The 23,350-nt window shown below is 42.4% G+C and overlaps 1 protein-coding gene across 10 annotated transcripts in view; it reads left to right on the top strand.

Moving 5' to 3' along the window:
- Window positions 1–23,113, top strand: part of tnk2b (tyrosine kinase, non-receptor, 2b) — a 58,457-nt gene extending 35,344 nt beyond the window's left edge. For 5 of the 10 annotated variants that reach the window (XM_069164579.1, XM_069164573.1, XM_069164574.1 and 2 more), the window contains 17 exons: window positions 141–318; window positions 2,394–2,464; window positions 5,996–6,265; window positions 6,484–6,636; window positions 7,039–7,202; window positions 8,499–8,618; window positions 8,969–9,095; window positions 9,207–9,353; window positions 9,582–9,676; window positions 10,573–10,767; window positions 11,073–11,164; window positions 12,637–12,681; window positions 13,060–13,490; window positions 13,633–14,859; window positions 16,332–16,427; window positions 18,822–18,952; window positions 20,467–23,113. In XM_069164579.1, coding sequence (XP_069020680.1) covers window positions 156–318; window positions 2,394–2,464; window positions 5,996–6,265; window positions 6,484–6,636; window positions 7,039–7,202; window positions 8,499–8,618; window positions 8,969–9,095; window positions 9,207–9,353; window positions 9,582–9,676; window positions 10,573–10,767; window positions 11,073–11,164; window positions 12,637–12,681; window positions 13,060–13,490; window positions 13,633–14,859; window positions 16,332–16,427; window positions 18,822–18,952; window positions 20,467–20,473 — 3,534 coding nt within the window. In that variant the 5' untranslated portion in view covers window positions 141–155 and the 3' untranslated portion in view covers window positions 20,474–23,113. The other 5 variants (XM_069164577.1, XM_069164578.1, XM_069164575.1 and 2 more) reach the window with 4 other exon arrangements.
- Window positions 23,114–23,350: the final 237 nt, after the last annotated feature.

The raw sequence follows: 23,350 nt of genomic DNA, 5'->3' as shown, positions 1-23,350 counted from the left end.
TTATGGTACAGAAAACAATGACTGTGACTTTTTCGTTGGCTGTATTTAGCAGATTTTGGAGCAAGCACTGAGAAAAGGAGAATGAATACTGAATGTTGAATGATTTAAACTTAGTTTCCTTTATTCTTTTTGTTTCCCAGAAACTGGGCAGTAGCATGCAGTGTGAGGAGGGAACAGAATGGTTGCTGGAGCTGCTGATGGAGGTGCAGCTGCAGCAGTACTTCCTGCGGATCAGAGATGACCTTAACGTCACGCGGCTGTCACACTTCGATTACGTCAAGAATGAAGACCTGGAGAAGATCGGCATGGGTCGACCTGGTGAGACTGAATGTTCGTGTGTGTGTATGAGAGTCCAGGTTTTGTTGTACTAAAGAAAAAACATTAGTTGGCGAAGTAGGTTTTTTGTATAATTGTGTGTGTAGTCAACCCAAAGGCGGAATTCTAGTTCAGTACTGCTGGGATCCTTAAAAGAATCTGGGTTACGACAACATCACATCAGACTGAACATAATAAATGTCAGTGAGTCCGACCCAGCGTGAACCCTCCCACGCAGGCTGAAGAAATCCAAATATTTTGTAATATTTGGCTGAATCCAGGGGAGATGCCTCACAGTTCAAATGTCTTTAATGATCCTCTAACATTTCCTCTTGTGCGTCCACCAGCACTTTATCTAATACTTTGGTTTGTGACCAAATACCTGCAAAACTAATGACAATCCCATCAGCCTCATTGCTTTGTGTTCAGTGCTAATTAGCAAACGTTCAGTAATCAGGCTAAGCTCAGGAGCTGAACCCAACAGCGACAGCTCTTAAGAGTACCAAGCCTACATGACATAGAACACGGTTTACATTATGGGATTTATTTTTAATAATCTAAGCACATGGTCTGAAGCGCAATGTTCAAGTGCATTTAGGATGTGTCCAAATCCACGTTTACTGGTTTAAAGGTGGATAATCTGAGCACAAACTAAGGTGCGTGGGTCACAAGGGTTGTGCTTGGTGTCTCATTTAATCACAGGTGTGTTTTCCCGTAAAAATCCAGGTTAGCCCTCAATTTGGCAGATTGCTGTCGTAACCGCAGATTTACAAAGTGGTAAGAAAGACTGTCTCTCTGCAGAGGAAACAGATCAACAGACCAGGTTCACAATAATAATCTTTCACGTTGCAATCTTTATGTCCTGCATGTTTGAGTCTGGCTGCGTGTCTCTGTGTGTAACAAGAAGAGTGTATGCGCATTGTGCATCCACCTGTGTAAGCGCATCTTTCCGTCGTAATAATGTGTGCATAAAATGACAGTAAAATACTGCGCCAGGACTCAGGACAGGTTTTTTTGTTTTGTTGGTCAGTCACCACCCGCTGCCTCACAACAGCAGCACAGCAACGATTCGCCTGGCCAGTCCAAAATGTCCGTGATGAGCTGTTTAGCTGCTTGCATTAGAATGATAACCATAGACTGTCGATATTAGCTTTAAGCTCAAGCAGTACTTCAGTTCAACATTATGGATCTGATAGCTTGGCTGCGCACTCTTTAATTTGGTTTGGTTGTTTCTTTCAATAATCAGTTTGACAGAGTATCATTTAGCATCCTCTCATCTCCCATCTTCTCTAATTAGCATACATGTCATCAAGTTAGAGTTACTTCATCTTCCCCAGTGCAGGGATACTGTCCTCCTCTCACACTGAAAACTGTAATTTCAGATCAATAATTAAAGCTTGATTAAAACTACTTTCCTGCAGCATGACTTTAGTGTTCATTAATGGCAGCGTGCCATTCGGCTCCCCCTCTGTGTAGCTGGAGCAAATCCTCCATCACTAAAACCCCTAATATCATTTTAAAGTTACAACTAGTAATTAGGTACAAAAGGAGGGGACACTGAAGTGCCAAATTTATGGTCTGTGGTGTGTGTGTGTGTGTGTGTGTGTGTGTGTGTGTGTGTGTGTGTGTGTGTGTGTGTGTGTGTGTGTGTGTGTGTGTGTGTGTAGCGGATCAGAGCATGTTCTAAATCCAGTTACTGAAGCCCTCAGGGCCTCGGCTACACAGCCGCTTAACACTAATTACATTCATTTCTCCTGCTCATATATTCATTCACATCTCAGCTCACTGCTCTCCTGGCTTTTAATATCTTCTTCTTTTTCTTTCTGGTCTTTGCTGGTCTTTTTTATTCATGTTTCATCTCCCATCCACTCTTTCTGTTTGCTTTTTGTCTTCTTCCAAATCAAAGCTGGGTGTTTTGATTTTCTCTGGCTCTTATGTTTTCTGCCAATTATGGGCGATAAATCAATATTTAGTAGACATCTTGATGGACTAACAGGAGAAGAAGCAGCAGCAGACTTTATTCTTTTGAGGATTTTACCTTTAACCGTGATCCCATTTGTCTCTTTCTCCTGATAAAGGGCAGAGACGCCTGTGGGAAGCTGTGAAAAGGAGGAAAGCCATGTGCAAGCGCAAGTCCTGGATGAGCAAGGTGACGGACACACACACACACACACACACACACACACACACACACACACACACACACATGCAGTAACAATTTATTATGGTACATGGTATGTTTGACAGTGTGTGGGTACCACTTTGGCATCTGTCTGTATGTAACTGTAGATAAAGTAATGTAATTTATGGACAATACATAGGAGCAATCAAAGATTTTGACCACTTGTTTTGCAACACGTTCTGGAAGAATTTTGTCTTCATCAATTTTTTATTATGAAAGGATATTAACACAGACAAATATGCTAGAATGCAGCCTACCCTGCAATGATGTCTGTTAATTTGATGCCAGTTTGCTGCAAACAGGAAGCAGTAGTGCTGTGGTTTTAAATCATGACATACAATACTTCACACTGGCAGCTTGTCAATGGTCACATGGTGTTTAAATAATGTCAAGGTGTTGCACGTCAATGTGACTGTCTATCTGGCTTCACTGAATCAGTCGTGAAGGTGATTCTGAACTGATTGTCTTCTTTTGTTTGGAAAAACTCAGATGCAAACAAATCTGTAGGAAACATTCCTCCAGGGAACACATAAGGAAGATGAGCACGTCCATATTCACATACAAACACACACACAAGTGAAGTCACAGCAGCTGGTGACACACAGACTCAGAGCATGCTCCATTCACAGAAATGATTCCCAAGTTTCTCGGTTCACAGATCACTGTGTGACGGTTTCTTTAGATGACGTCTGTAAGACAAATTTAAGTATTTTCTACACAAGCTGACAAATACTCAAAGGAATGATTTGTGGCGAAGGAGAACTAAGGAGAAGCTGTCAGTGCTCTGTGTGTGTGCGTGTGTGTGTGTGTGTGTGTGTGTGTGTGTGTGTGTGTGTGTGTGTGTGTGTGTATCTGTTAGCTGTGTGTAGTCGTGGTGCCATCTATAATTACACCTGTCTGTTTCCGCCTCTGGCACCATCCTCAGATATAGTAGTCTGCTTCCTCAGCCAGCTGCGTGTGTGTGTGTATTTGCGTGTGTGTGCGCTGCTCTGCCATAGTCCGAATGGTTTGAATGTCCAGCCTCCTATTTGAAACCGACGGACCACAGCGTGCCCACAGAGAGGTGGTGTTTTTAAAAAGCTCTGCAGCATTATGTCATGTCTGGTCCAGCGTGAATGTGAAACCACATGCCGTTCGCTACTGTTTATATCCAGCCAGTCAAATATATTTGGCGGTGGGGATTCGTTGGCACCTCTTTTTCACTAATGACACTTAATCTCACTTAAAACTACATCAGCGATTCTTCGAGAAAGGCGGAAAATATATTGACTTTTATGTTAACTGCTAAGTCATGTTATTTTTTTACCTGACATGTCATTGGCGTGACATCATCCTCGGCAGCTGATGTCACCACCGCTTTCTGTGCATTCCTATTTTGGTAAACAATCTAATTCAGGGCCTCCAAACAAAGGTTTCCCTGAATGGCTCAAACACAGCACACACATTGTATGGGTTCAGATTTAAGGAAATGGAAAGGAACTCTCTCTCTCTCGCACACACACACACACACACACACACACACACACACACACACACACACACACACACACACACACACACACTATGTGCACAGACATATTCAGGCCACTTAATCTAATAGTACTTCCTAATGAGTACTTCCTAACAGCGAAGTCATTCCTGCTGTGTTGTCAGTACTTAAGCCAAGAGGCAGGACATTTCTCCTTCCCCCTGATGATAAGTGTTTGTGTTCACTTGTGTGCTCCAGAGTTTTTTTTACTGACTGCGTGACCTTTGGCTCGTGTGCGGCGCATTCATTTTTCAACACATTTAAAGATATGACCTAAGTGTGCACAGGAGTGGATGTTTGTGTGTGTGGATGTTGAGGGCGGAGAGGCTGCTCCGTGTGTCCTCAATCCCAGATAAGAGCCGATGGATCACTGTTTGGTGTTTTCTCTGTGAAAATAGGCCACACATGTCCGACCACACGGTCCTCACAGGCAGCACATACACGAAACGCATAGGTGCACGTTTATGTCCCTAACCCAGCAGAGGAGGAAGCAGGATGAAGAAGCCTTCCTGTTTATGCAGAAAGATAAATTAAGCTTCTACTTTGAAGTTTCAGTACCTAAAGCAGAGTTTGCCTTGTGGCTCTGTAGGTATGTAGAGGCCCCGCCAACGCTGACACCCCCATAAAAACCATAACTACACTGCGTGAGCCTGAGATGGCAACAGTAGCAGCTGCTATAGGTGTGAATGCGCCCGTATTTATTTTTTTATTAGTGTGTGTGTGCCAGTAGTGATGGTTACTAAGTCATCTCCTAACTGCCATTGTTGCTAATGTCACAAAGTGAGAGAGAGAGTGTAAAAACTGTCTGATAGAGACGAACACTTGTATTCAGTGAGGTAGAAAGAAGAGAAGGGCAGATGAGAGAAAGAGACCAGGTCACTGAGCAGTAAAAGTGTTGGATAAAACACCAAAATTCCGCCTCATGAGCGCTTTTTCAACCCCCTAAGCAGCACATGGTTTATCCCATATTAACGGGTTATGGCCTTAGGTGCCCTCTAAGACATTCTAAGAACCTCAGCCTTTGTTTGAAAGAAACATCCTGAAACCTAAGTTTTTTTTTTTTTTTAAACTTCACAGTTGTCAACGTTCAATTAAACCTTTAGCCTCTGAAAAAAAAACCTTTGACAGCTTAAATTTTTTCCTAGAACTAGAGATTATTGCCTTTCCCCAATGTTCATTACCATGTATAAAAAAAAATCTGTAAACAACAATGACAAATAAATTAAAAAAAATTGTGGGACTGAACGAACAACAATAGATTAAACCTCTTATGGCTGGACTGTGTATGAAAGATTCAACCTATATGAGCATTAAAAGCATAGCGGAAGATGAACCAGTAATAATACAAATATTAGTTCCACTAGTTTTAATAATACTGAGGTTTTATAATACATTGAGGGCTTATAATTTGAAATGAAGGGTTTTTATTTGAAAGGGCTACAGGAAGTCACGGCATTCGGCCAACCAATAGTGTAACTTTTAGCATTTACTTTTTCAGGGACAGACATTCCCATCGAAAGGGTGTTTGCAGTCCAGCCTAAAAGTGGCCCCCACTGAAAAATATAATGGAACTGCAATAAAAAAAAAATCATTATAAAGTCATCATCTACTGTAACTGAAGATGTAGATCAATGTTCTGGTGCAGCCTCATTGCATCTTCAGCCATAGAAGAAAGCATCATGCTTTTTGCCTTCCTGGCATTTCATTGGTCAGTTGTCTTGAAATGAATGGTTTTATCTATAACTCGCTCATGCCGTGTCCGGTTCTAAAGGGTGAGACGTGCAAATGTCACACCTGGTCTTGAAGGGATATACACGTAAATGTTGCATCAATCTAAATGCGTTATGGTCCACACACTTGTTCATAAGCAGGTCACTACAGCATTTCTCCAAAACATAAACACACGTTTCCATTTTTCTTACCTCGCAGTCGGCTTCACTCTTGCTTTCCGTTCCTTTCTTTCTCTCCAGGTGTTTAGTGGGAAGCGTCCAGACGGAGGAGATTTCCCTCAGCAGAGCCAACCAGCCTCCTCGTTTCGTAAGCTGTCTCCAACGCCTCCCCTGGGCATGGGGGAAGGAGTCCTGACCACCCAGCCCATCGGCGGCGCTCCACTTGACGGGCAGCAGCAGGCTCTGACGTGCCTCATCCCGGAAAAGGACCTGACGCTGTTCGAGAAGCTCGGCGACGGCTCCTTCGGCGTCGTGAAGAGAGGAGAGTGGCTGACACCTGGAGGGAAGGTGGTGAGGAGATATATGCTTGTGACATTTATTCACAATTTAAAAACACTTTTATGTCGGAGAATTTTTCAAAAATAAAAAACAGTGCCATTAAAACATGTGGCTTGTTTGCATCTAGTGCTGATTTCATAATAAATAAGAGCAGGCACATAGATGTGTTAATGAGTTTCTGGTAATTTGATTAGAATTTCTGTGAATGAAGTCTGTGTCTGGTTTTCCAGCTGAATGTAGCTGTGAAGTGTCTGAAGACAGACGTGCTCAGCCAGCCTGACGCTCTGGAGGATTTCATCTGCGAGGTCAACGCTATGCACTCCCTGGACCACCAGAACCTCATTCGCCTCTACGGTGTGGTGCTCACACACCCAATGAAGATGGTAGTGGACACGCATAAATGCGCACACACACAGGGAGGAATACACACTTAAAGACACGTAAAATAAATCACACAGACAGAACGCAGTTGTATGGTTGCTTTCTCTTAATGAGTTTACTTATTTCCTCTGCTGTATTTTTTATTGATACTTCCACACAATTTATGTACCATGTTATGATTACAACATTATATTTTCCTTTGTCTTTCACATATTCCTTCTCCTCCTCCTCTTCCTCCTCCTTTTTCTTCTTCTTTTTCTTTTTCTTCTTCTTCTTCTCCTCCTCCTCCTCCTCCTTCTTCTTTTCTGTGTCATCTCCTCTTCTTTCCTTTTGATTTTTACTCCTGTGTCCCTGCTTCCTCTTTTCACCCACTCTCTCTTTTTGTCTCTGATTTTATCCTGTAGGTGACAGAGTTGGCTCCTCTGGGTTCCCTGCTGGAGCGTTTGCGCTGCGTTCGCCCTCAGGGCCCCGTGTTGATCCACACTCTGTGCCAGTATGCCGTGCAGGTGGCGTGCGGCATGGCCTATCTGGAGCAGAGGAGGTTCATCCACAGGGACCTGGCAGCCAGGTAAAGGAAGGAGAGCTCCAGCAGCTCTAAGAAGGACAAAGAGGTTGGATTGTTCACATTTAGGGATCCTTTCACTGGTGTGGTGGATTATTTATATTACCTCTCCTTCTCCTCCACCCAGACATTTACAGGCCATTACAGGGAGACTTGGCCCGTGAGTTAAATGAGTCACTGGTTGACTGGCTGTAGTAGGTGGTCCAAGGTTTTGGTCCTGCCCAAATTAGTCACTTTTACTTAAGTGTTGACACCATGTGGATGTTTGAGAAAAACCTTTATGGTTGGTAGAAATGAGTCACTTTCCCCCATTAAAGCTGTGATAAAAATCGTAATGATTACACACAGCTGTTATAACACACCAAACATTAAGAAGATGAAGTCTGCTGAAGTCTTCTCACCTACCAGAAAGTTCATTTTACTACCAGGTTTATTTGATGTATCTCATACTTGATGTAAATGAAAATATGCATGGTATAAATGATGAAGGGCTGCATTCAGAGTGTGAACCTCCTCTCACTATTGACTAAGTATGAAACAGTTGGATCACACTCTAAATCAGAGGTGGCCGAATTTTTCCTATAATGAATCTGGATTGATGGCTGCTCGCCAAAAATATATGCTTATGTTATGTGAAATTCCATTTCATTCAAATTAAATATATTTTGCAGAAAATTGACAATTTAATAAAAAATAAAATGTTTGAATAATTCATATTTTACTCTTTAATAATAGAAATGTAATTATTTTGCATGAATTTTTGCCAAAACCCATCATCTTGCCAATTTTTTCTCCAGATTCTCTTGTCAGTGTGTCACTGCTTCGGTCTCTCATCTTGATCAGCAGAAGTCAGTGATGTAGACACACTATTAGACTATCAGAATTCTTCATAGATAAGACGTACGCCAATGTAATTTAATAGGGAAGTTTAACGGCATTCTATTGCTTCACTCTGCTGAAACTCATATTATGAACTTTTTAGCTGCACAAAATGTACGATACAGAGTCATTATGGATTTGACAGCACTTAAGAATAAGGAGGATAAGTACAAGCTTGTCAAATGCCGTGGTGGACCAAAACAAAGAAGGTGCAGACCAAACTTGGACCAAGGGCCATAAATCGGGCTGCTCAAAATTGACCATTATCATATGAAACAATTTAAAAAAAAAAATCACTAAAAATAGAAAGCAATTTCACTTTAATTTTTTAAGGTCAAGGTCCAGCAGTTCTGTTCAGTTCAATTTGTATGTCTATATTAAAATGTACAGATAGTCGTTAAACACATCACCCTCTCTCTGCAGGAACATCCTGCTGGCCTCGGCTCACAGAGTGAAGATCGGTGACTTCGGCCTGATGAGGGCGCTGCCAAATAACCATGAGCACTACGTCATGCAGGAGCACCGAAAGGTCCCCTTTGCATGGTGGGTGGACTGATCGAGCAGCACAGTAACTAGAGCTTTCCTTGGACACATTACAGGGATGGATTGTAGTGGGTTTAGAGGTTAGGATGTGAACCTTGTTTATTTTACAGCCTGATAGTTTACAGAAACTTTCAATAGAGAAATCTGATTGGTTAAAGCTGCAAATTCTGTGTTGTTTTTAACTCTTAAGCATGTACGATTTTAGTTTAGTTTCCAAATAATTCACTTTCCTTAATTATTATCTGTCAAAATTGCCCCCTTTAAAGACTCAATGAATCCAATCTTCCAGCCTGACATGTACTTTTAACTAATTTAAAAACTAATTTATATAATTTGATGTCATGTTGCAGGTGCGCCCCGGAGAGTCTGAAGACGAGAACATTCTCTCATGCCACAGACACGTGGATGTTTGGAGTCAGTCTCTGGGAGATGTTCACGCATGGCCAGGAGCCTTGGCTGGGTCTTAATGGTAGCCAGGTAAACAAACAAAGAAAAACAAACTCTAATGTATTCAGTGAATTCACTCAAAATTACACTAATTTAGTCTTAATTTTTTTCTTTCTTTCTTTTCTCTTTGATGGACCTCAGATTCTCCATAAGATTGATAAAGAAGGAGAACGCCTCCCTAAGCCGGAGGACTGTCCGCAAGATATCTATAATGTCATGCTGCAGTGTTGGGCTCAGAAATCAGACGACAGGCCAACTTTTGTCGCCCTGCGTGAGTTCCTGCTTGAGGTACGGCCATCAGGTGTCTATACATAGGGTTTAAATATGAGGGTTTTATTTGTGAACTGTAATATTTGACAAAGCAAAAGACTTGATGGTAATCTTAACACCTGTGTGAATCTATAAATGGACCTTTAGCTCCATCTAGTGGAGCTACTATGACAACAAACAACTTCCAACAACGGGACTCATAAAGATTTGTTGTGTTAAAGTGTCTTTGTGTCTTTGTCTTTTCAGACCATGCCGACAGACATGTGCGCTCTGCAGGACTTTGATGAGCCAGACAAACTGCTGATTCAGGTCAATGATGTCATCACCATCATAGAGGGGAGGTGCGTGATTAAAGTTTTAGACTGACTTTACCGAATACAAACATGGGGCAGTGGTTAACACTGGTGCTTCACAGCAATGAGGTCCTGCTTCCAGTTTCCTCTTACAGTCCAGCATGTTAATTGGGGACTCTAAATAGCTCCTAGGTGTGAATGTGTGTATTTCTGTCTCTGAGGTTGTGTTCCAGATGACATACTTCCCTTAGTACACTAACAGATGTTAGGACTCTTACTTGTGTGGTACTTGAATTTCGACAGTGTAGTGTTGTCTCAATCCGCACACTGCTGTTCTTCACTTACCGAAAATAACCATAGCATTTAAATGCATCACCCACCAATGTATCAGCTGTCTGTAATTACTTTACCCAGAATGAACGTGTTCGCATAAGACACATAACAAACACACTGATGGCTTCTGTCCAACAGCAGTATGGTTGCACTTCTTGAAAAATAAACACGTTTCTACGCCGGTCCAAAATAGCTGCAGCTTCCTCAGACGCCGTCATTTAAAATTTGTTTACGATGATGGTACCTCCCTTTCCACTATGTTGCCAAGATGCTGATCACTGAGTGTGGAAAGTGTCCAGCACTAAATTTGTGGGTGCATCATGGAGACTTTAAATATACTGTAGCTCATCTGACAAAACAATCAGCCTCCAGGTGTTGAACATAACGATATTTTGACTAACATAGCTCATTTCTGCTTACTATTAAAATGTGTTAGATTTACTTCTTAAATTAACGCTCTTTATTTCTAAATTTTTTCTTTCTTTTTAACTTGTTAGATGTGCAGTGGACTTATGTATAATCCCCTGCAGAAGTAAAAATGTAGCCCTTAACTTTCAGTGCCTGAAAAAGCTGGTCGTCCTGTCTCATACTAAATACTCAACATGTTTCAGGGCAGAGAACTACTGGTGGCGAGGTCAAAACAAGCGCACCCAGAAGATGGGACAATTCCCCAGGAATGTGGTGACGTCAGTGGCGGGACTGTCAGCACACGACATCAGCAGGCCGCTCAAGAACAGCTTCATCCACACGGGGCACGGAGACAGCAACCCTCACCACTGCTGGGGCTTTGCTGACAGGATCGACGAGTAAGGAACTGCTTTGTATTTGGATGTAAAATAATCAATAACACAATGCACCCAGAGAGGTTTCTACATGGCCCACTAAATGTATCTTTATCACGTTATAAATATAAATCATAATTCTGCCCCATGTCAGAAGTTCTTGGTAAAAGTCTGATTACTTTTTGTACTAATAAACACTCACCAATAGATGGCACTAGCATGCTTTTTTAAATGTCCACCAGCTTATTGCAAAGCTTTAACACAGAGGTCAGTTACATACAGTATGCTGACATTTACAGTGAGTACATCTGTCCCTCTCCTCCTTCCAGTTTGTACCTCGGGAATCCCATGGATCCTCCTGATGTTCTGGGTTTGGACCTCAGTGCTGCCCGGCCCACACAGCTACCGGGACGATCCAAGAGTGAGTGAAGGAGAATAAACTTAGACCGCTCTACAGTCAGGACCACTTTAACTGACAAACACTACATACACTGGATGTGTATTGTTTGAATTGTAGTTGGACGAGCCACTGACTGACCGGCTGCATGTTCAATGCAGCACAAAAGATTACTTTATCGTAACTTTAAATGCAAGTGTGTAAACACATCTTACACAACACGAGGAAATATAATGTTAGATTTAACTATTCAGTGTTTCCCAAGGATTTTTGTCAGCAGTGATGCTGTTGTGTGCGTGCAGAGCCTTTTTATACCCGGAACTGTATTTTCTCACACTGACAGTGGACTAATTTAAACCTTTTAACACCAGAAGGGCCTCAACACAACAAACCAAGAAAATGTGATGTTTTTTTTTTTACTAAAAACACAATTTTGTACCATTATCATTAAATTTGTATAAAAAAACAACAGTTTTTCACAGTACACTCACATAATTGCGAGTAGAAAAGTGAAACAAAAAGGCTCACTGATGAATTAAGCACTATGCCTTGAAGTAATCCCAGTTTTGAACAAGATTAGAAATTATTTATATTTTAAATAGAACAACAGCATTAATGTTTACAACAGCAAATTTACTATTTAAACTCAGGAATTCGCAGTGGTAACAAGTCAATACATAAATACATAATATATTTATGAAAATACTGAGTGAAGTTTAAACAGAATGAAGGACATATAAATCTGACAGCAGCTAAATTTATAATAATTTACCAGATTTAGGAATTCATGGCAAACTAAAAGAAATAGACTACATTCAAACAGCTTTTCTTTTAGATTATTCATAATTATTAGCTATTAGTTTAACCAGTGCGCTGTGGCTGTCCAGGCAAACCTGATGAGAATATCACGTTTCTACATTTTGATGCTCTTTGGATCAGATTCTTTGACAAAGTATTGATCAGCTTTCCCTCACGAAAGTTTTATTGCACTTTAAGTAAAGAGTGGAGCGGTCTCTGATTCGAGTAAAACACTTTCCCTTCAGCTGGTTCGCTGTCTCCACCGCGGCCTCTCTGCTGTCTGTGGTCCAACAGAGACACAGAGAGCAGAGAGCACAGAGAGGAGAGGCTGCAGTCAGCTGTGATCATCTACAATGTGAAATTTCTGCTGTGGTGTTCATCGTTTTAGCTGCCGTTGAAAGCATTGAGGGGAAAACGCTGCTGTTTCTTCTAGTTCGTCTGTATAATGATACTGGACACCTGCTATTAAATTACAAAGTGATCAGACTCAATATTGGATTATGGATTTACATTGTAAGGTTATGATGTTGCAAAGACCACCAACTGTACCAGCTGTTTCTTTTATCCTAACAAAGCTTTTTATGCAATCTGATATTTGCTTGTTTGTTTTCTTTCTCTAATCTTACTATGTTTGCTGCTGTTATTTTTTTCCTTCCTCTTTGTTTCTCTTTTGGCTGCTGGTATTTTAATTTTTCCAGAGGAGCCTCCTCCCCGTCCTCCTCAGCCAGCAGTGTTCATCAAGAGTAAGTCTGGTTTCTCTCAGCAGCTCCTCACCCATTGCTCCTGCCCTCTCTGTTCCCTCCTAGCTCCGCTTCTCAAAGGTAGAGCCCCATGTTTTTGTTTTTTTATATCTCCTTTGCCTGTCTTTGCGGTGGTTCTGTCATCTACTTGTTTCCTTTCCTGACATCGTTGTGCCTCCATCTTTCCACCTCTGTGTCCCTCTAGCAGGTGTGCAGTGTCCTTGCTGTGCACTGTAGGACTAACCTCACACTTGGAGGCTGTTTTTTGGAGCAGTGTGTGTCTTGCAATTTGCGGTGACAAGTGATTTTTAAGAGCTTTGGTGTCATTGCTCTCCAACGTCATTCAGTGATGTAATGAACGTCGTGTGTTTTTATCTCCAGAACCTTGCTATGATCCAGTAAACGAGGACGAGGACCTGACCTCCGTGGGACAAAAGAGGTTATCGCTTCGGAAAACCGGTTCCGTCAAAGGCCTCAAACTGAAACCGGCTGCGTGGGTCTCTGCTTCCAAACAGGGGAGTGGCAGGACTTCGGGCCACAACCCCAACAGCGAGGTGTCCCTTATCGACTTTGGGGAGGAGTTCCCCCCATCCGCACCCTCCCCCTCCCCCGTGGTCGAAATTCAGATGATCCCTTTGTTGGCCAGGCTGGCGTTGCAAGCAGAGAACATTCTGGATAAGACTCCACCTCAAAGCCCGTCTCGAATGCTGCCCCGCCCCCTTCACCCCACGCCGGTAGTGGACTGGGATGCGCGGCCGTTACCACCGCCTCCAGCCTACGATGATGTAGCCCAAGATGAAGACGACATGGAGGTATGGTGGCACAATTAACTAACATTTAATGGAAGTGGGGTTATTTCCGTTTATCGTCCTTTTATGTTAGATCCAAAGAAGGATGAACTTAAGTTGTAAATTGTTGAAGGTGAAATATGTTAAATTGTCTCTCTCCTCACAGGTGAGCTCCATCAACAGCTTGGAGCTGCTGCATGAAGAGGAGCAGAGTGACGTCTATCATCCCGATGAAGCTCCCTCCTCTGGTCACAAGGTGGAGGCTGAGGCTCTCGTCTCCAGAGGTCCAGACAGACCGGGCCTGGAGGACAACCTCTTCCTTCCCAGCAGGCAGAGCCAGAGTCTGTCCACCTCCTTCTCCCAGTCTGCAGAGATCTTCCAAGAACTGCAGCAGGAGTGCATGAGGAGGCTCAACGTACCGACGGGCAGCGCCCATCGCTCGTGCTCGCCGTCCTCAGCCTCGTGTCCCCAGACTCCCCTGAACCCCCAGACCCTGGAGGGACATCTGCAGAGTGGGCTCTCTTCCAGTGAGGAAAAACCCCAGATCCCCCCACGTGTACCCATCCCCCCGCGCCCCGTAAAGAGGGGCGACTACACCTCTGCTCGCTGGTCAAGGGACCTTTCCCTCTCTCCAATGCCGGCAGACACCACAGAGGACGTTTCAGGTACGGGCCCGGACCAGCCGCCTCAGATCCCGCCCAGAGACCCTTTGTCTCCGCCGGGCTCCAGAACTCCCAGCCCCATGGGTCTGGTAGTGGGCTCCCCCCAGCAGAGACTCTACTCTGTCAGCCCCGCCTCCATGCAGGCTCCCCTCACAACCTGCCCCTCCACTCACACCTACAGCTCCTACCTCTCCACCTCTCCAGGTAAACTCATGCCTACTACGCACAGCTTTGCCTCAGATCCTAAATATGCTGCACCCAAAGTGATCCAGGCCCAAGCGCAGGGGAAGGACCCCGCCAGCAAGGGCCCCTGTATCCTCCCCATCGTCCGCGATGGGCGCAAAGTCAGTAACACCCACTATTACCTTCTGCCAGAGAGGCCGCCGTACCTCGATCGATTTGACCGCTTCTTCCGGGAGGCGGAGAGCCTTCCTGCCGGCGACGTGGAGGACAGACATGTGCGGCAGGCGAACACGGCCACCGTCAGACCCATGGTGGTCAACAGTCAGACAGCCGGGGGACACGCCCAGGGACAGGGGCTGGTCCAGCCGGGCGAGCTGAAGGCAAACTTCTCCTCCAATAATAACAGCAGTCTGGGAGGGCCGCGGTCAGGGATGAAGACATCAGTTAGTCTCCCTCGCGTCTGCTCAGACGGGCTGACGGCACCAGTGGTCACCGCCTCCTGTGCCAGGACAGACGCAGGAGGGAGCTCGGCTGACAGGGTCAAACTGGTAAGGTCGGACGTATTCGGACAGCATAAACACTGTAATTAAAGTGTGCAGAATATCATTTATTGCATGTGTAATTAAAGTTCTTATGATGGATGTGAAACCATTGCAGCGGGATAGTTTACCTGTTACATGCATTTGACCTCACGTTCTCCTTAATGTCACTCTGATACTTTAAATGAGGTAAAAAGAGCTGACCTTAACTCGACAGTCATCTGTTCTCAGTGCTTCATTATCAGTGTTCAGAAGTAGTAGTTTAAGACAGTTGATAAGCAGACTTTACATGTGATGTAACCGTGTACAGCTTATATTTAATGAATGGTTTGTGCGACTCCTCTCAGCTGAAATTGCCATTCAGTGAAGTGACACAGTTAATGTGGCTTTTGAATGCAACGGCTTTGTTGTCTGTAAGGAAGCGTGTGCGTGTGTGTGTGTGTGTGTGTGTGTGTGTGTGTGTGTGTGTGTGTGTGTGTTTGTGTGTGTGTGTTTGTGTGTGCGTACAAATTTGTGTGTTTCCCTTTCTGTTACACTGAGAAAGAGTGAGAAATTTGCAGACTTTGGCCCATAAAGCAGGAGCTTCTAACTGCTCTTATCTGTTGAATTGAGTAGATTACCTCTCCATTCAACTTTAGATCATTATTAGAATCAAATTATGATTGATGCGTAACAGCATTATTTTCAAACTGGAGCTGAAAACTCATTAGATCAGACTAATCAGACAAACAGAAAATTCCTTCTGACTATTCTCTCAGTACAAAATTTCTAAAATCACGTTCATAACTTATTTGAAATATACCAATGTTCCTTGGGAGACAAAGGCCAATATTAACTTTGGCTGAGAATCGAATCTGAAAGATGAAGAAACCAAAGTTCGATTGGTTTCCTGATGCCGGCCGATTGATTGTGAAACCGACTGAACTGGAGTCAGACTCACTGGCAAACCCTGAAGGCTCCACATTGATCTGGCACTTGACATTTAGTAGAACATACTGCAATCTTTGGCCGCACACGAGGAGCAGTGCAGCGAGACTGTGGGAGCGTATATAAAATGCACTGCAGAGGAGGACAATGCGAGACAGAGACAGAGACAGAGACGTGCACTCGACATTTAGCAGCTGTAGTGTTTGAAATATCATAAGCAGCAGGAGCTGGCGATGGATGATATTGTTAATATGGGTATCAATCAAATTTGTGCCAATTAAAAAGAAATGATGATGCCGCCATGAAGTCCCACCACACAGTGTGTTATCTCGGCAAAATTCGAGTTAGTTTAAGGTAGAGGTGAAGCTAAAAGTCGGCTGTGAGTCTTTAAAGTTTATACAAAGTATTAATCTCGGCTAATACAGATGATTTCATCCCAAAGGGAAAGAGGTGCTCCTGATGTTTATGATGAAAGTCATGCTGGGAATCAGAGCCAGGAATTCAAAGCGCGTCTGGATGTTGCAGAGACGTAACGGGATCGTTGTGTGATGCAGGTGCAGGAGGCGGTTCACGGCGTGACGATAGAGGAGTGCCAAGCCGCCCTCCAGAACCACAACTGGAACGTCCAGAAAGCTGTGCATTATTTAAAGGTGAGAGCCGTTATATTTACGCGATGGGAAATCTTACGCTCCGTGGACACTCAGTGAAAGCCCTAAATCTGCTGTTCTCACTATAAGCGTTCACTAATAACAACAATAGATTGTTTTCATAAGGGTTTTGTACTGTGAGGTAGTAAAATGTTGTCAGACAACATTGTTAAATAATAGAAATAAAGTTAAGTTTATATTTTTTACTCAGCTGGTAAAATAGAAAATATATTTATTTATCTCAAATTGATTAAAGAACTAAATCAATTTTATTTTACAATCTATCTGTCTATCTTTTACCAGCTTTTAAAACTTTTTTTTTTATATATAATCTATGAGCTTCCTGGTTTTCCTTTTTTGTCTTGTTACACATTTAATCATTTATTTCTTATTTCAATATTTCCAAGTTTTCTTCATGCTTATAATAAGATAGGCGTGTCCATGGTAACAATTGGTTCAGGCTGTGCGTGTGTGCTTAAATTAGGGATATACAGTATCCTGTTTGTGTGTGTGTATCACAAGTAAAGAAATCCTGTAGCTAACTGCACAGAAAGTACCGGTAGATGAAGAAAGTCTGTTCAGCAAACTGTCATCATGCAGCTGCTCCAGTGAGCAGGTAACATTAGTCATGTATATACTGCACTGCATGCTGCTGGAGTCACAGCACAATAGAAACTCTTTAGCTGGCACATTAACACTAACAATGTTGGCCTGATAATGTTTCTTGGAAGTTCACAGACTCTTTATCTGTCTTCATCACGCTTTATATCGGTCTGCCTTTTGGACTGCAACTGTCTTGCACATTTTAGAGATCATAATATCAAAGGAATCTAACACTACAATAATAACACTAAGGTGCAGCACCCAACTGCTTTTTCACAGCATCTACGCCACTATAGCAGAGATGCCCAAATTCTTTCTTGTGAGGGGCCGACAATTTATCTGGATGGAGGGCAGCGGGCCAGAAATACATGTTTATGTTATGTGAAAAATACATTTCATCATAAGGTAAAATACTTTACAGAAAATGTACATTCTAAATCTAAAATAAAATTTCAGAATACGACCAAGTCAAATGCCATGATGTGCCCAAACAAAGGTGTGGCTCAAACTGCGCTGCTCTGCTCTAAAGCTTCACTGCAAGCTTTGTTAAATGTTTGGTGATTATAATTTTTATGGCAAACAGAGCATTTTTTTTAATATATATATTCTGTAATGATTAGATTACAGAATTACATGAAAATGTAAGAGTTTTTACCTCAGGACCTAAACCCTCCAAAAACATAGGAAAACACTAACGCATCTAATAAATAAAGTTTGTAAAAGCAGTGAATCAACTGATAAAAAGACAGGAAGCTATCAAAATGGGAACCTTCTTTTTTTTTCTAACTGATTGAGAGTAAAAAAAAAAATTGCTTTACTTGTTTTTACACGTTATTTCAATGATTTAATTACCTATTCAAATTGTTTTATACCAGGGGTCTCCTACCTTTTTCCCTCTGAGAGCTACTTTGACAAAATGAAAGTGTTCCTCGGACACTGTACCATTTATTCACATAGCTGAGCTCCACCAAACCAACAGAATAAACCTTTTTTATGTGAACAATAACAAACTGATAGTCAACACACACATGGGACTGGTTGAATACCCCTGTACACTCTCAAAGTGCAACACACACTTTTTTTTTTTTTTACTAAAAGAGAAGCGAGACCTCGGTGGTAAACACTGCTGTGTTGCAGAGGGATCCGCTGAGATCCAGTTCACTGCCTCCCAGGTCACACCTTGACTCATTCTCTGTAATAACCCTTTTTTTTGTGCAGGTTATAACTGCAAACAAATAGTCAGGGAAACTTTGTGAATGTAATTTTCCCTTTATAAGTTCATATGAGGATAACATAAGAGAACTGGGTTCGTCCTTAAGGGAGAATCAGGACATCGTTGCTTCAGTGAGCAGACTATAAATAACAAAAAGCATATAGACACTGCTGTGTCTACAGCCATTTCAACGCCCTCTTAACTAGCTGTGCTCAGACCCGCTGTGGCAGGATGGAAGATGTGTTTGGACGATAGTGGGCACGAGGGAACACTTGAGTGTTCCTTGATAGTGGCGGCAAAGCCTATAAGATAAAGAAAAATACAATTCAATTCAATTCAATTCAACTTTATTTCTATAGCGCCAAATCACAACATAGGTTGTTTGAACAGGGATCTGTGCTTGTAACACAGACGGGGATCATTTTATACTCACTGCCGCTCCAGTCAGGCTTACATTAAGGAGCACAAAAAGATAGAAATCGGTTTCCTATTGAGACCTGACAGTGTGACCCTTTGTTATTGTTGCACATCATCTCTAACTCCTCTTCTGTGTGTGCTGTCCGTTATCTGTCTGTGTGCAGGTGGAGCAGTTGTTCTGTTTGGGTCTGAGGAGCAGGTCAGAGTGTCTCAAGCTGCTGGAGACGTGTGAGTGGAACCTGGAGGCGGCCAGCACTCAGATGTTAGATAGCTACGGATCCACGACGAGACAGAGGTACAGCTTTGTGTCATCACAAAGAATCTATTCATTTAAATGGCCTGTAATGACTACTCACCTGTTCTGACTTTACACAGCAGCCAGAGCCTTTAATCTACATTTAAAACACGCTCCAGACATGTAATCTCACGTCTGTGACAGTAAAGCCCGCTGAACACTGATTGGGACATTGTTTCCGGAAATTGAATCCAGTCACCTTTGACCTTGTCCGTCACGCTGCACGAGGCCAGTTCTGTCATATCTGTCGTTGAAGAGCACACCATTAAAATCTGCTTCCTGGTTCGGCTGCTGCAGATTCTCCAAATATATTGTGACTGTAGGTTCACCTCCTGCATACACAGAAAGTAGACACCCAGCAGTATGATGCAATGAGAAGGCTGGTGTGCTCTGTTAATGAGGCTCATTTTTAGCTGCTACACTGGGAAAGTTTTCTGTTTTGTTCAACTCCTCTATAGGATATAGTTTGGAAATTGTTTTTTTTAATGTTTGAACAACTGGAAATATTCTTCTCTGAACGGGGCCAAACAGCATTTAGATGGTGTGAGTTTATATTTAACTTCTGATGGCAGAAATTTAAAAAAAAAACAAAAAAAAACATTGATGAAGCCCTCTATATGGCTGCATCAATCAGAGATATGAGTTTCGTATCTTATTTCGTAAATGGTCACATCATACTGAAAGTTGGAAAGAAAAGACACACAAGTTTGTTGATTCTCAGTAATCAGACATCACATGAACAGCAGAACACTGAATCTCCTTTAAACTCAGATGTCTACTGTCATCTTAAAGTCTAAAGATGTTCAAAATGGTGTACTTACGTACGAAAACTATTTTGATTGCATAGGTGCGTTCACGCTAACAAGTATGGAAACATGCAGTGCACAACAAGTACCCGGATGGTGAACTCACACAGTCCAAAAATGTTGCGTAAAAGCTGGACACTTTCCACACTTAACAGTCGCAATCTTGGCTACGTAGCGGTAATGGAGGGACCGCCGACGTAAAGATTTTCAAATGAAGGCGTTTGAGGAAGCTGCAGCTGTTGTAGAACACCTCCCAAAGTGTATTTTTACAAGTACCACCATACAGCTGTTGGACAAAAGCCATCCGTGTGGTTATCGAGTGTGTTAAACAGAGGACACAAAAACACGTTCATTTCTGTGTAAAACAATTAAAGCTGCAGTTGGCAGGTGACGCATTCAAATGTTACCGTTATTTCTGGCGAGTGCAGAACAGCAGGGTTTGGTTTGAGACAATACTACCCTGTTGACGTTCAAGTACTACACAGGTAAAAGTACTATATGTGAGTCCACTAAGGGAAGTAAATCACGCGTTGTCCCCTTAATGTGAATCTCACTTAAGAAGTCTCAAAAGTTGAAGTCTCTTGCAAGACAATATAAAAGACCATTGAAGTTAATGCAGCAGGGTTTAGCATTTCATCTCATGATTTCATCTCATGATTTCATCTCATGATTTCCTCAATCTAACCTGAAGCGTCTTTATATTTGCAGATGGTGACAGAAATCTCCAGCTGCTGAGCTCTGATTGGAACTTCATCCTCAGTAAAACATCATCAGAGGAGGTGAATCTTCTTCCTGACCCTTTCTGTTTGACGCCTCAGCTGCACCTCCGATCAGATCACTGTAATGTGAGGAAGGAAGATTCGAGCACAAACTTCATTACGGCTCCGATCGTACTCACCGTGGATACTAAGGAGAAAAAAACAAGAACTGGGACATATTTTGACTTTGGTCTGAAAGTTCTGTGATTGTTGCACTTAAGGAATCAAATACAGGCATCCACCATTCAAATGACCCACCGGTCCTGAACCTCGTCACCCTGACAGATCCTCACGGTGTCACAGACTCTGGGTGCTGCCACACTCTGATGTCAGATCCTCTCACTGTAATCGTCACTGCCGCAGTTACACTGTTGATCAGTGAGACACTTTAAGCGTTTCTTCTGTAATGGCATTAAAAAGACAGTTTGGAAGTGAATATGAAGAAGACAAAATGAGACGACGAGCACAATCAATATACACAATAGCACTTTCTCAATAAAAAAAATAAAGGTCCACAAGTCAGAACAAGAACACATACAGTTTACTGAGAAACTCTCCATGAACCTGACTACCGTCTAGTAACGACCAAAAAAAGTCACATCCAAGCACAATAAAATTGAATTGACTGTCGATGGAAATAACTTTGCCCAAAGAGGGGTGGAGATATGAAGATTGTCTGCTGCTGAAACCTTGTGGAGGAAAGGGAAGCTGTGCAGAAAGAAAACAGCTGCAGAAGAAACATCCGCAGTGGAAAAAAAAAGCACCGATAAATGTAGAGTTTGGAGAAGAGAGTCCATCACAACGCCGTGCAAAGAACTGAAAGGTCGAAGCAGTACAGTGTTGACCTGAATCAAGACAAAAAGACTGGAGAAGCAGTTTGTTCACTTCTTTTGAACACGTACAAAAAAGTAATTTATATTAAGGGTTTAAACAATATACTCTTTACAAAGGAGGCATGTATGTATTTGTGACAACTGTATTAATATATTATTTTAATATATTTTCAACATAATCCTCAGAGACAACAGAAGACTGTTATGTCCATTACTGGTCACAGCATTTTTGAATTTGAATTTTCTCCTTCTTAACTACTAAGAAAAAGGAAAAAAAAGAAAATTAAAAAAAGGGGGTGGGGGCACATCCTGTCAGTTGAAAATTCGTCTAGCCCAAACACGGTATAGTCTTTCCTCATTTCCTCCCTCTAAGCACTTTGCCCACTCAGACCTCCTGTGCATCATCAGCTGAAAGCTCCTGCCAGCGCGCTGCTTTCTGTGTGCACCCAGACTACGTTGGCAGCTAATAACAGCAGCGGAGTGAAATTTACCCAAAGGCACACATCCTTTCCCATAATCATCACTTAAAACCACAACTACAATAATTTGGTCAGCAGCTTTAGGGGGACTATAATTTAAAACTGGGAGGATGCGTCAGCTCAAGGTGAGCTCGGCACCGCATGTGACAATACATCTTCTGACTGTCCTGTCACAGCAGAGCCAGTCAACACGGAGAACATTTGGGGCTGTTTGTTTTTTTGTTGTTGTTTTTTTATTATTCCAGTGTTTGAGCACTCTACTGACAGGAAGAGGACGTAAAAGGCATTCCACAAACTTTGACTTCTAAAATTCACTTTTAGCGAGTCAAATAATACTTTACAGACCCCTGATCTCTCTGGTGCTCCTTTTTGTAGAAAAAAACCCCTCTCTTTACTAAGTAGTACCCGTTTTTAGAATTCAAATATAAACGTGTGTGTGGCCACATGTCAGCCCTGCCGCCTCCATATGTCCAACAAACCCCCCAGTATGTGACACGATCTGTTTGAGCACAAACTTCAAATGGCCTCTGAAAAAGTGATTATAAAGCCACAGCAAATCAAGAGAGAGTTTGGAATATATTTCTAAAGGACGTCCAGGACTGATTTGGGAAGACTACTCCCAGTAAAAAGTTTCCTCCTGTGTGCAATAGGGCTGTAGAATCTGTAACCTCCCAGCCTGTCCGTCCATCCCGTCGTGAAATTCTCCTAATTAAATGCCATGGAAAGACTGTTTTCAGTATAAAATGTGTGTTGTTTCAGTTTCCCTCACCAGAGTAAGTTAAAGTTGTCCTTAAGCACTGATTCAGGGTCAGTTTTTCCATTGATCCCTGTGATGTAATGTGTTGAAACTGATAGAAAAACCAGTGTGTGAGGACAACTGGATGTGCAGGCTGCCTCCACAGTCTCTTCATGTGTTGTTTGTCTTCATACCAAGCTGCTGTAGATGTATTAGAAGGACTGAAGTGAACCTCGTGGTGTTTTTGATCGATCCAAAGCGACGTTCTCCTGTTGTGGTGTTGAAACATGTTGAGTTCCGTTTCCAGTTGTTTGTCGGATCTGTTTCTTCAGAAACGAGTCTGCTATTTTAAACTCATTTATTTCATTTTTTTGCTGTTTCTCCTGAAGTTTCTTCCTCATTTCTTTGTATCTGCTCCCCTGAATGTGTTTAGCTATAAATGCCTACTGTACAGTTGGTTTTCATTCTTTCCCTCCTTCTGGGTTGATGGAAATGAAGTTCATGCTGCCGAATTTATAAATGTATTTTTTATTAAAGAATTATTTTTTACTTCTTTTCTTCTTTGTATTTACTGACCTCCACACACTGCACTCAGATTGATTACTATAACGGACACTTCAGTGTTTCTGTACTGTTTAAAGGAGCAGCGTGTAGGATTTAGTGGCATCTAGTGGTCAACTAGACACCCCTGGCCTCACCTTTTCCTTTCAAGTGTGTAGGAGAATCTAAGGTCGCTAAGAAAACCGCAAAAAAAAACCAACCTCTCTGGACCCAGCACTGTCTGGG

Source organism: Embiotoca jacksoni, unplaced genomic scaffold (assembly GCF_022577435.1).
Source record: "Embiotoca jacksoni isolate LCO1_2020_lvr unplaced genomic scaffold, fEmbJac1.0.p SCAF_31, whole genome shotgun sequence".
NCBI lineage: Eukaryota > Metazoa > Chordata > Actinopteri > Embiotocidae > Embiotoca > Embiotoca jacksoni.
This window is presented reverse-complemented; position numbering and strand designations above follow the sequence as displayed.